Below are 13,316 nucleotides of genomic sequence, written 5' to 3'. Positions count from 1 at the left end.
GCCTCCCTCGAATGCTCGTCTCGAGTTTACTCTTCATTGATGATCTAAACCTCCCTTTACTAGAATGATTAACTTGCGTGGCAAGTATAAAAAAGAACTCTTAATGAGTTTATGAACTCAGAACGAGTTTAAACTCTATGAAAAGAGTTGTTTGAACTGAGAATTCGGTTAATAGCTAAGTGTTAAAACTCTTTGTGTAATGCTCTAAGATCTAATCTCTTTGTTGCTAAGATCTGATCTTCAGAAGATAACAACTTCCTCCAAAACCGAACTCAATCTGTCGAAGTATGATTTCCTGGATGATCTGATCCAAAAGCCGAACCTTGAACCTCTTTTCGGTTGAGTTTGTTGAGGTTTTTAAAGGAAGATAAGGGGTGTAACTAACCCCTTAATCTGCTCCTAAGTGGGTGTGATTCCCTCAGATCGTAGGAAAAATAGTTTTGAAACCGTTCAGCTCATGTTTGATTGAGTCAAACACCTAGGTCGGCGTTCTGGGCCCTAACTCTGCGTCTTAGGCTTGAGACGCAGAGTTGGGCATCTACTAAAAATTAAAAACGTAGGGACCGCCTGTGTTTTTAAAAATTAAACATAGAGATGAACTCTGTATTTAGAAGTGGTTGTTAACTTGTAACCTTTTCTATTGGAGCGTTTGCAAAGACCGTTGTTCTGTAATCTTCACTTTAGCTATTTAGGATATGAGAGTCGTCAGATTGTGGCTCTCACGGTTGATTGTGAAGGCTATTAAATCAGAGTTTTCATCAGTTGTCGTAAAGGTCTTTGAATTGTAACTTTTCTCGATCTACGTAAAAATCCTCCAATTGTAACTTTTGTTTTATTGACGTGAAAGTTGTTTGATTGTAACTTTCATTGTCGAGATATTGATTGAAAATTGATAGATATTAGCTATCTGTTATGATTTTTAGATAGCCTACAAAACCCCCTCCAAAGTTTTCAAAAGTTCGTGGTTGACTAGGACGAATTTTTAGAATACTTTGGATCCTAAAGTTTGTTGAATGATTGTTCACTCCGTCTGATTCGAAGACATTGCGAACTTGGTTGTTGGAATATTGCAATTCTGCTTTCTTAAACCAAAAAAGATAACTTTTGTGCCTTGATGACAATGACCTTAGTCAAATAAGCTAAAGCTCAAGTTATCGTTGCATGGCTGATTGTTCACTTTGTCTGTTTCGGAGGCATTATGAACTTGGTAGTAGAAATTTATTGTACGTCATAATTCTGCTTCCTGCATTGGTGATTCCTTGTAATCACTTTTAGAAATGGTTAACCTCATACTCCCGATGAACATGTAGAAGTAGTCAAGGTAATCCTGATCACCTTAAACCAAACAAGATAACTTTTGTGTCTTGATGATAAGGAACTTAGTCAAACAAGTTAAAGTCTAAGTCATCATCGTTATATCCATTAGTAGGATTAACTTTTCCCTCTTTCTTCAGCAGTAGGACTAACAACATTCCCAGCCGATGCTACAAAACGAAGGTGTATTCAGTTTTGACACTAACATCAAGGACGTTCTTATAGGCATCGATGAACATGAGAGGTGTCGCTACAAGAGTTGGGTAAGAGAGAGCTAAGGACAGCAAAGCAATCATAGAAACACCAGCTGCAAACTTGTCAATGAGACTATCCTCAATGAGGTTGAGCACCTCTGGGCTGAAGATAGATCCATTGTCATAGACAGAGAGAACCACAAGCCCGTATGAGAAGGACTTTACCCAAGTTTGGCAAGGAGGGCAACCTCAGAGGAACCCACTTTGTCTCCTTTCTTGATCATCTCAACTGGGGTAATGATTTCAACAACAACGTTATTAATTTTGGTTAGAATATTAAGCCATTTGAAAGGATGAGTTGCTTGAAGGATCGAGCTTGATAATTTCTGCATTATTGACTATAGCTTCTTGTCATAGGCTAGTTTCTTCTCAGCTTTTGTCACCTTGATGGCCATTATTAACTTCTCTTTATTTATTTGAAGCTGTGTCGTAGCCCTGGTTGTCGAAATGTTTATTTTGTGGCGTTAAAACGCACCAGTGGACTTTGTGCTTGAGCATTGAGACGTAGGGGTGAACTCTGCGTTCAGAAGTTCAACCAACTTTAACATGAATGCAAAGGTCGTGTTTAGTGGGATTCTGACCTAGAATATCATCCTGATTTAACAACTCACAGCTGTCTATAAATAGACAGATGGGGTCAAATCAAGAGTCATTCGACTCTTTCCCTTTTCTCTCCAAAATATTTCAATGAAAGATTCTTTAAACTCTGGTGAAGCCTGTTCAATCTCTTCCTCAGCGATATCAATGGCACTCAGGAAGAATAAGTTTCTCTCTGACCCATAAGCCTGCTGTCACCGTGATCGGACTCGTGCCGACTTCGGCCGCCTTGCTGTGGCCCACAGATGTCTTGCCCATAGTTCCTCCTTGATCAGTGGTAAGTGTAGCCTTCATGGCTTGTAAAACTTGCTTCAGCAAGTTTTGAATTTTGAATAACGAGGAGACTCGTTTCAATGACATAACGCAAAGTTGGGACTCTGTCGTTTAGAATTCAAAGCGTGGGGGTTTCGACCTCTACGCTCAAATTTTGTAATGCATGGTTTGAACTCTACCAACATAGGATTCAACCTCTGTGTTTGAATTTGTAGACACAGGTTTGACCTCTGCGTTTGACTTTGCAGACGCAGGGTTTTACCTCTACGTTTGAACTCTGCCAACGCAGGGTTCGACCTCTGCGTTTGAATTTGCCAACATAGTGTTCGACCTCTACGTTTGCATTTGCCAATGCAGGATTTGACCTCTACATTTTAGTTAGGCCTATTTGATTCTACTTTTGTACTGACTGATCGCTCTTTTCATTTCTAGTGCATTACACCAATAAGCCTCTCCCTTTCTTCCATTATTTTAGCCATGAAGGTGGTGTAGATCTAAATATGACATTCAATCTATGCTAAGAGCTCCCTGTTTTCCGTATTACTGACAAAGACCGTGTTGAATTGATCACTCAGGCTTCTTTTAAGACTCTTCATACGTTGGTCACAGATATCAGATTTGAAAGTCTAAGCCGTAAACCGTTCGTCAAACCTTCATTCCTCTTCGGGGACTTTATTGATTTCGAAGCGGGTGTTTCTTATGATGGGGATTATAAGTGGTTGAGGAAAGTTGGAGACCGTTACCTTTTCTTATCTAATATGGAGAGGATGTACCTGATATCGTATTTCCAATGCGCTTCCATTCTAAGGCGTATGGATTGGTACCTTGTCAAGGAACAAGACAGAGTTGCCATTGGAGCCTTAACTTTCCAGGGCGTTCGTACAGTGGGTTACAAAATACAAGTGACAGCCTTAAGACCAGACTTGTTTACTAAGGAATACCCAGTTGGTGAAGTAGCTAGCCCGGCTAATATTTTTGTTAATAGGTTCATGGCTGTGAAAGGGGAGTTTCCTGCCCAATTATTCAGATCTCCTGGTTAGGTGCATTCTTTGTAACGGGGTGGTGAACCTGAATAACCAAGTTTGTTTTGGAGGAGTTGGATACACCTCTTACCTAAGCTGGCTTGAAGATTCCGGTGATGGCCACCAAATACGGGATTATCTAGAGCCACTATCACTTCTTCTCTATCTTGGAGCGATACAACCCCAAGACTTACACTTTCTTTACTCCTGTAGGAGAGTTGGGTTTTTCTCTTCACGAGATGTATGACATATCAGGTCTACCTTTTGGAGATTTACCCTATGAAGAGTTTATTCCGGGATCAATGGAACTCAAATTTTTGAGAAGAACCAGCCTTGAAGTTTATTCAACTCTCTGGGAAGTCATGTGCCACTTCCATATCTGTACCCAACAAACGGGAGCTCAAGGAGATGGTGTAAAACAAGTATCTTTGGCGGAGTACTTGTTCTAGAATTTGACCAAGAAGGGAGCCCCAGTGACCAGATTAACTACGAGTACTCGGGAGGAGATCCAGGCCCGGATTGATGCTGCCACCTCTCATTACACAAACGAAGCTAAAGAAGACATTTTTCCTGCTTACACAGAGTTTGAAAGCTTCCATTATCAAGCTCAGCTTCCTATTTCAGATACGACACTATTGGCAGGATTTATGATGTTATGGCTATATCGGTGCATTGACCCCACAAGGTCGATTGATGCTCTTGTTGTGGAAGTAATCTATCCAGTCGTTCTTTTGGTGCATGAGAGGCCACTGAACCTTCTTTTAGCCATGGTGCACTATTTATGGGATGGGATGTGGGAACTATCCCTGGATTTTGTTCAGGTTACGGAGGTGGGGTTCGATGAGGGCAAGACTTTTAAAACTCCAAATCCCCGATGTCAATATCCTATACTTACTTAATGGCATGGTACGTGTCTTATTGTCCCTCACTAATGAGTGTAGCCTCTCCCCAAGGTGACTCATTTATCCCGCTTGTGCAACGGTTGGATTCAGCAAAGTGGGAAGGGACTTACATGATTAAGATTCGTCAGATTTTGTTGAGGGATACGAATTATCACATCTTCCGTTGCTTCCCCGATTTTGAAGGTGGAGTGTATGGAGCGATATTCCAGGATGTGACAGGTCCTAACAGATTCACTCAGCTGAATAGGGGTGTTTTCTGTTGTCTATTCTACATAAGGCCAGGCTATCTGATTTTTCGATAGGGTGAGAAGTGTTTTATCGAGCCTTTTTAACTATATGGATTCGCCCGTCAATTTGGATATGACCAACTATACGTTAGGAATCCCTAACCTCAACTTGCGGTTGTGGGTAACCTATATGAGGGGACCGGATCCTAGTACTATTCAGTAGCCGGTTGTACCAAGGCCGTCTTAAAGCTCCCCCATAAGACACCTAATTCTTACACTTCCATGGGTTTCTGCAACTGATATTCTACTACCTCTTAGAACTCTGACTATAATTTGAATACATATTGTCTAAAGGAAATCAGACGTATGTATACTTCTAGGAAGGGGTCCAAGACGTCTCGTCTAAGAGGAATTGATGAGTACTTATCCTTTGAAGATAACACTATTAAGAAAGGGGGGAATCAAGTAGCTGAAATCATTCAAGTAGGAGATCCCCAAATAGCTGATATTCCTGCAGCGAGAGCACCAGGGAAAAGAGCTCTTACAACAGGTGAAGCTGGCCAGTACGATAAATGAACTCGCCGAAAGTTGATGTTTGAGTCTTCTCCTATTAAAGGCCAACACAAACCAAAATTAATGGCTGACGCTTTCAAGTCTATAGAAGAAGAGGAATACCAAGAGTCTTCAGTTGCAGGCCTTCCACACAGAACTAGACTTCGTGCAAGTGGTCCAGCTCTTTCAACTGAAGTCTCCTCCTACCATCCTCCTGAGGACAGGGTGGATGATTTAATGATTGCAGATGCAAAATCTACTCCGGTAGTAGGCTCCCCTAAGGCTCCTGTTTCAGAACCAAGGGGTCATGAAGAGAACCAATCTCCCCCACCTTCCGCACTAATGCTACAGGTTAGAGATTTAAGGCCTAGTCTAACAACAGGACTCATGGCTAAACCGGATGCAATCACGAGTCCACCTAAGTCTTCAGCTATGCGTGATGACGAGGAAGGAGTAGATTATGAAGTCTTCTTGACAGGTTGATGCGGTATAATTATGTACCAAAATTGCAAGTGCACAATTTATCAAGTTATAGTATAAAAAGATATCGATCCCACGAAGAAGGTGATTTTAAGTGATCATTAAACTTGGTTCTTATATTTTGTGCATGACAATTAGGAATAAAGAATAAGTATGAATGTGATGAGTGATTGTTGTGAATATTTGCAAAAGATAATAAATTGAATTTTAGAGGAGAGAAGGAAGAATTAAAGAATAAATGAAATCACAAGGTCAAGAAAGATGAATGAATAAAATCAAGAAATAAAACCAAGAATGAAAAAAAAATTTAAGAAAGTCAAGATGGAGGATTCAAAAGAGGTAAGAAATCTAGAATATAATCCACTAACCAATTTCAATTACAAAATATAAACTATTCTCTTTTTATCATATTTCAACCTAGATTTATTAAGCATAGATTATCAAACCATTTAAGGAAAGTGTAACCTATCAAATTATCATCTAAGTCAAAATTACTATTCATGATAAGAACAACAACATGATAATAATCCTAGAATTCATAAGCATAACCTATCAAACCATTTAAGGAAAGCATAGATTATCAAATTCTTCTTCTACCGATTAGTTCTCTAGTTGATTATCCTAAACATGAACATTTTAAATACAAGAGAATAATTCATACAATATAAAGGAAATTAGACTAGTTTCATATAATTCTAAACTTCCTATAAGAATTAAATTCACATCTTAAGAAATAAAAATAAGGAAAAAGAACTAATTACAAAAATAAAAAGAAAAGAAAAATCTAAACTATGAACAAGAAATAAATCTAACTACAAAGAAAATAAAAATCTACACTACAAAATATATTACAAAAATTAAATGCGAGAAAATAAATCTATTCTACAAATTAAAGTGCAAAAAGAAATAAAAAAGACAAGAAAATAAATCCATTGGATTTGTCTTGAGCCCCAAGCAATAATCTCCACCTTTGAATTTGGTTTTTGTTCTTCTCTAGCCCAATCTTCATTTGATTTTCCAAGGAAGTCCAATGTAGAGTCCAAGTTGATTCATTGGTTTCATTTAATATTCGGCCCACTTGCATTGTTTTCATTTGATTTTTGAAGTCCAATGAGGTTTGCATTTGATTTCGGCCCAAGTGATTTTTCTCCATCAAAATCTGCACTCCATTCTCATAAATCAAGTCCGGTTTTGATTCCATGCATTTGATTTACAAAAAGAAATCAACAGTCAAGTCCGGTTTCCCTCAATGAACTTGGTCCATCAATTCGGTCCATGAAGTTTTTGTTTTGAAAATAACACTGCAGCAATCAAGGTCATTTACATTTTGAAAGTTCGGCCCATTTAATGAAGATTTATTTGATTCTCCAAGAGCAATCATGTCCGGCCCATTGCTCTAAATCAATCTGCCGCAGTGGTCCGGTTCCTATTGAAAAAAAATTGAAATGCAGCCCACAAGTTTGTCCAAGTCCCCTTCCAAAGTTTGGCAACTAAGTCCGGTTAAAAAAAATTGAAATGCAGCCCACAAGTTTGTCCAAGTCCCCTTCCAAAGTTTGGCAACTAAGTCCGGTTTTGAGCTTTATTTGAAAAAGAAAATGAAAATCTTTTAGCACAGTCCGGCCCACTTCCATTCACATTTCCTTGTGAAATTCAAAATTGCAGCAGGTCCACATTTCCCTTGGTGTAATCTTTTTGCTTTGGGCCTTCCAAAAGTCAAAAATTGCACTTAGGCTTCTTGAATCATTTCTTCATTTAATCCATGGGTTTTTGTTGAGAGATGGGAAGTTAAGATTTATTCTTCATTAATCTGCAATTAAAAGATAAAAACAATTATTAGTGGTATATTTATTCATATAAAATAGATAATGAGGGTATAAAATTGTAATAAAAATGTGATTATCACTGGTGATGCAACTGATGGCAATACAAATGATGAAGGCACTGATGTTGATGATGATATAGGTGATGATGAGGAGGATGAAGAGCATGATTCTACGAATGACATCACTAATTTTGATGATGCACCCAAGATCGCGTCAAATAAGGCGACTGCTCATATTCCTTTTTCTATCATCGATAAGCCTGATTTATTTTGAATATCCCTACACCTTCCTTCCATGTTCTGACCATTTTTGTATGTAGGTTCACCCACTCTTGAGACTACCGTTGTGACTCCTCTTCCGGAGCAACAACTTGTGCAGGTGTCGACTCCTTTGTAAGAACAACATTTGCCTAGCTTGTCGATGACAACTACTCTACCAACGATATTGATGAAGATTTCGCTTGCACCAATAGGGGCTATTAGTATGCCGGGTCCATCTCAAGCGGGGGCCATGATGGTCTTGACATCAAGTCCTTCATACTTGGATGTTTCTTTGGCTTTTGCGACTTCTACACCCAGGTCACTTGCTAGCTTTCACTTTGATATGCCCGTTTTAGGGAGCATGGAGCCGTCTTTGATTGCTATTACAAGCCCAATAGATGCTCCTGACTTCCTTCAGATTTCCTTGGGATACATGAACAGTCTTGTGAGGAAGGTGATTAAAGTCGTCATGGCTGGTCGGGGCACCTTTGATTCCTTCACATCTGTTCTAGAAGTTAGCTTAAATGGTGTCAAAAGTGTGAGTGATGCTCAATGCTTTGAACGTTGTTCGGTAGCCATTTCTCACTTGGAAGCACAGCTGAGATACTTAGAAGCCCTTGGTCACACAGATATTCAAATACAAATTGCATCTACTTTTGCTGACCTTCAAGCTAAGGAAGTGGCTCGCCATGAAGCCATTGGGTGAGAGCTAGCTAAGAAAGAGCTCCATGTTACACGCTTGCAAGATAAAAGTGTTCTGAGACAACAAGAATTGGAGCTCTCCACTGCTTCTCTGGACCTCATTCGTACAAAGCTCGTTGAAGCTGAGGCAGAAGTGCTCAGATTGAAGACTCAACTTTCTCACGAAGAAGCTATTGTTAATGTACTCAGTGCCAAAAAAACGGATACTCTTTTAAATTATCATACAGAAGCTCAGGCTCTTGAAAGAGCGAAGAAGGAGGTAGTTGCTGCTATAACGCCAACTAAGGATGAGCTGCGGAAGAAGGCTGAAGCTATAGCGCGGGCCAACCATAAGGAGAAGCTCTCTGACGTCAAAGCTCAACTAGCTTCTTTTAATTTAGTGAACGAGTGAACTTGATCCTGTATTGTTCTTTTAATAAGAACAACCCTATTTTGTATCACTTTCTTTTGGCTTTTGAATGAAAAGTGATATTGGCCTTCCATTATTTCTTGCATGTGTCATATTCTGACTTGAAATAATGAAATTACCATTCCATTAGGATAGGATTGACCAGTTGAATTCTTCATATGTTATGTTTTTGTTTTAAACACTGAAAAATGTCTATAAGTGCCGGAGGTATAGTATTAACTTGGCATGAGTTTTCACATAGAGTGAAGTTTAAAAATTTTCCTTGTTACCATTAGGGATAATTCTGGAAAGAGTTTAATCTGTTGGGGATTTTATGAGAACACTTGTTATTCTTATGCAAATGAATAAAAAAAAGGCTCAAGGGGGGTTTGAACAGTTAGAGGTATGATGTTAACGTAACAACAATTTGTAGACTTATCATCCTATTAAAATGGATGATAAGTGAAATGGATCATCAGAGGTAAAATATTAACATGACCGAAAAAATATTATGATCAGGGCAACTCTGAGGACTTATTGCTCTATTGGGGACAGTCGATAAGTCAGTAAATAACAGATTTTCCTTGATATATTTAAACATTCTAATTGAAGCTAGTTAATAATCAAGAAAACATTTTTATATATAACTCCAATGTAAATCCTCTAGAAAATCTTTTTCATTATAGCAATACAAAACCAAGTCAAATCTTAGAAATTTAATTAAAAAGTTTTGAAAAGAACATGCCAACTCTTTGTTTTAAAAAACTTTCAAGTCTCTTGATAAAAAATTGTTTTTGAAGACCATATATACAAAACAGCAATATATATATAAAAACAATGGTTAGTGTTATATATATATATATTTTTTTTCCACTCTCTAATTCTTGGTGATTGTTTTCTATTTTAACGGGCTTTCTAAGTGACTATTTAACGAGTTTTGGGCCAATGAATCCCAACCCAATTGGGCTTAGGTCATTAAGTATAAAGATACTCCTTGGGCTTAATTGCTCAGTCAACTTAGGCTTTATAAGATAGAATCACCTTGAATTTAAGAGTTTTTTTTTGTGGTGCCCATTTTTCGCACTCTTATTTTATAAGGTTAGTTTTTTTTAATATATATATGTGTAAGTATATATAGTCTTTTAAAAAAAAATGTGTAAATCAAGATGACTTGAAAAAAATATTTTCAACTCTAAGTTAAGCATGCAAAAATTTCATTATTATTTTTTTAATTAAAAATCTAAGGTAAGACTTAAGTAAAGTATACTAGTTGAAAAATCATTTCTTAAGAATTTTATTTGGAGTTATCATAAAAGGTGAACTTGAATATGTCACTAACTAAGAATTAGAAAATTTAAAATCTATGAATTTGATCAATTATTACTTAACTCTATTAATTTGGCAAGTGATAATATTTTTATAAATTTTTTTTAACAAAAAGAAAGAAAAATATAACTAAAAAGGTAAAATAAAGAGGAAAATATGTATTTCTCACCCCCACACCTAAATTTTGCATTGTCCTCAATGCAAATTCGCTGAAGCACAAAGTAAAGCAGATAAAATTGAAGAACTTACGGTTGTTCGGTTGACAATGATGATAAGGATCTGTAATTACTGTTAGTATGATGAAGAAATCAAATAAGAGAAAAATTATAAGTAATTTTTTTTTATTTTTTTTATTTTAATAACCTATGTTACTTATTCAAATTTTGTTATGTTTTTTTAATTAATTTTTTTTTAAGAAACAAAAGGACAATTTTTTTTATAGATAATGAGGTTCATGAAGAACCAACACCTCTTCCTCTCCGAGTGTAGAACATTCTAAAAATGGTTTCAGACGTTGACCATTTATTTTAAAAATGTTACCATTTTTAGGATTTTCTATCTCGACAGCTCCATGTGAGAAAACCTGTTTGACAAAAAATGGACCTATCCATCTTGATCTTAGTTTTCCAGGAAAAATATGCAATTTTGAATTGTACAATAAAACTTTCTGTCCTGGAGAGAAATTTTTTTCGCAAAATTGATTTGTCATGAAAAATCTTTGTTTTCTCTTTGTAAATTTTTGAGTTTATGTATGCATCATTTCTAATTTCTTCCAACTCATTTATTTGGAGCAATTTGTTCTTACCTGCCGAGTCTGAGTCAAAATTTAACTGTTTTATTGCCCACATTGCTCGATGTTCCAATTCTACTGGTAGGTGGCAAGCTTTCCCGAATACCAGTCTGTATGGTGACATCCCCAAATTGGCCTTAAAAGCTGTTCTATACGCCCACAGAGCATCACACAATTTTACAGACCAATCTTTTCTGTTATGATTAACTGTTTTTTCTAAGATTTGTTTGATCTGCCTGTTTGTGACTTCTACTTGTCCACTGGTTTGGGGGTGATAAGGAGTTGACAATTTGTGTGTGATTGAATATTTCCTCATCAAAGCCTCAAAAGAACGGTTACAGAAATGTGTACCGTTATCACTGATGATCGCTCGAGGTACTCCAAACCGGGCAAAAATGTTCTCTTTCAAAAATTTGACAACAACCTTGTTGTTATTAGTTTTGCAAGCTACCGCCTCAACCCATTTTGACATGTATTCAATGGCTACTAGAATGTACACATTTCCAAAAGAATTTGGAAATGGTCCCATGAAATCGATACCCCACAGATCAAAAAGTTCAACAGATAATATGGGTTGTAGGGGCATCATATTTCTTCTAGTGACCTTTCCTAAAAGCTGACAGCGGTTACAGGTTTTGCAAAACTCGAATGAATCCTTAAAGAGAGTGGGCCAATACAGCCCAGATTGGAGAAATTTTTTAGCTATTTTTCTCGGGCCAAAGTGGCCCCCACAAGCTTGACGGTTGATGTTGGTGCATTTGGGAGTCGAGAGAGGTGATCTGCTACGGGGTTCTCTGTTCCCCTTCTGTCAAGAATTTGAATGTCAAACTCTTGAAGAAGGAGAATCCATCTAATGAGCCGTGCTTTAGCATCCTTTTTGGTCAAAAGATACTTTAGTGCGGCATGATCAGTGAAAACTTTGGTTAAGGAACCGATGAGGTAGGACCTGAATTTTTCTAAGGCAAAGACTACAGCTAAAAACTCTTTCTCTGTGACAGAGTAGTTTTGCTGGGCATCATTCAGAGTCCTACTGGCGTAGTAGATCACATGCGGTTTTCCATCAAACCGTTGTCCTAAAACAGCTCCAATCGCAGAATCAGATGCATCACACATCAGTTCGAATGGTAAGGTCCAGTCCGGTGCATGAATGATAGGAGCTGTGGTTAGCTCCTTTTTCAGATATTCAAAAGCTTTGAGGCAGTCGGGAGAGAAGACAAATGATGTATCCTTGGCTAAGAGATTGGTCAAGGGTCTAGCAATTTTGCTGAAATCCTTGATGAAACGTCGGTAAAAACCAGCATGACCAAGAAACGATCTGACATCTTTGACAGTTTTGGGAGGAGGGAGATTGGAAATGAGATCTACCTTAGCTTTGTCCACTTCGATTCCCCTATTGGAAACTACATGTCCTAAGACAATGCCTTGTTTGACCATGAAATGACATTTCTCCCAATTGAGAGTCAGATTTTTCTCCCTACACCGTTCTAGGACCAGTTTAAGATGATGCAAACATTGGGAAAATGTGTCACCAAAAATGGAAAAGTCATCCATGAAAATTTCGAGAAATCGCTCTACCATGTCGGAAAAAATACTGATCATGCAACGTTGGAATGTGGCCGGTGCATTGCACAGGCCAAAAGGCATGCGTCGGTATGCGAATGTTCCATACGGGCAAGTGAAGGTGGTTTTCTCCTGATCTTCGGGAGCGATAGGGATTTGATTGTAACCTGAATATCCATCCAGGAAACAGTAGAACTCGTGTCCTGCTAAACGCTCTAACATTTGGTCAATGAAAGAAAGAGGGAAGTGATCTTTCCGAGTGGCTAAGTTGAGTTTTCTGTAGTCAATACAGACTCGCCATGCAGTTTGGATCCGAGTGGGAATTAGCTCATTAGCCTCATTTTGGATCACGGTGATCCCAGATTTCTTTGGAACAACTTGGACTGGACTCACCCATGAACTATAAGAAATGGGATAGATGATCCCATGATCGAGACATTTCCGAATGTCTTTTCTAACGGCTTTTTTCATCACTGGGTTTAACCTACGTTGAGCATCTCTAGTAGGTTTGGCATCATCTATCAAATGGATTCGGTGTTGAACAATGGTTGGACTAATCCCTTTGATATCAGCCATGGTCCATCCAATGGCTTCCCTATTCTCTCTTAAGACAGCTAAGAGAGCTTCCTTTTGACCGGTAGTCAACTCAGAAGAAATGATAACTGGTAAAGACTCGTTCTCCCCTAAGTAGGCATACTCTAGATTTTCGGGTAGAGGTTTGAGCTCTAACTTAGGGGGTTCCTCCACAGATGGGAGAAGCTGGACTCGGGGTTCTATCTCTAAAGGTTCTCGTTGCCAGCCAACAACAAAAACATGATTGACCAGCGGTTCTATCTCTAGTTTGTC

At 38.1% G+C, this 13,316-nt stretch overlaps 1 protein-coding gene across 1 annotated transcript; it reads right to left on the bottom strand.

The window, feature by feature from the left end:
• Nucleotides 1-1,484: 1,484 nt before the first annotated feature.
• LOC109827542 (60S acidic ribosomal protein P0-1-like) lies at nucleotides 1,485-1,900 on the bottom strand. The gene is made up of 2 exons (XM_020394548.1): nucleotides 1,734-1,900; nucleotides 1,485-1,671 (listed from the first exon to the last, which is right to left on the bottom strand). The coding sequence occupies exons 1-2, from the start codon at nucleotides 1,898-1,900 to the stop codon at nucleotides 1,485-1,487; spliced, it is 354 nt and encodes a 117-aa protein (XP_020250137.1).
• Nucleotides 1,901-13,316: the final 11,416 nt, after the last annotated feature.

The sequence above is a fragment of the Asparagus officinalis genome, unplaced genomic scaffold, assembly GCF_001876935.1.
Source record: "Asparagus officinalis unplaced genomic scaffold, Aspof.V1 AsparagusV1_Un285, whole genome shotgun sequence".
Classification (NCBI taxonomy): Eukaryota; Viridiplantae; Streptophyta; class Magnoliopsida; order Asparagales; family Asparagaceae; genus Asparagus; species Asparagus officinalis.
Note: the sequence above shows the minus strand (reverse complement) of the source record. Positions and strands in the feature narration are given on the sequence as shown.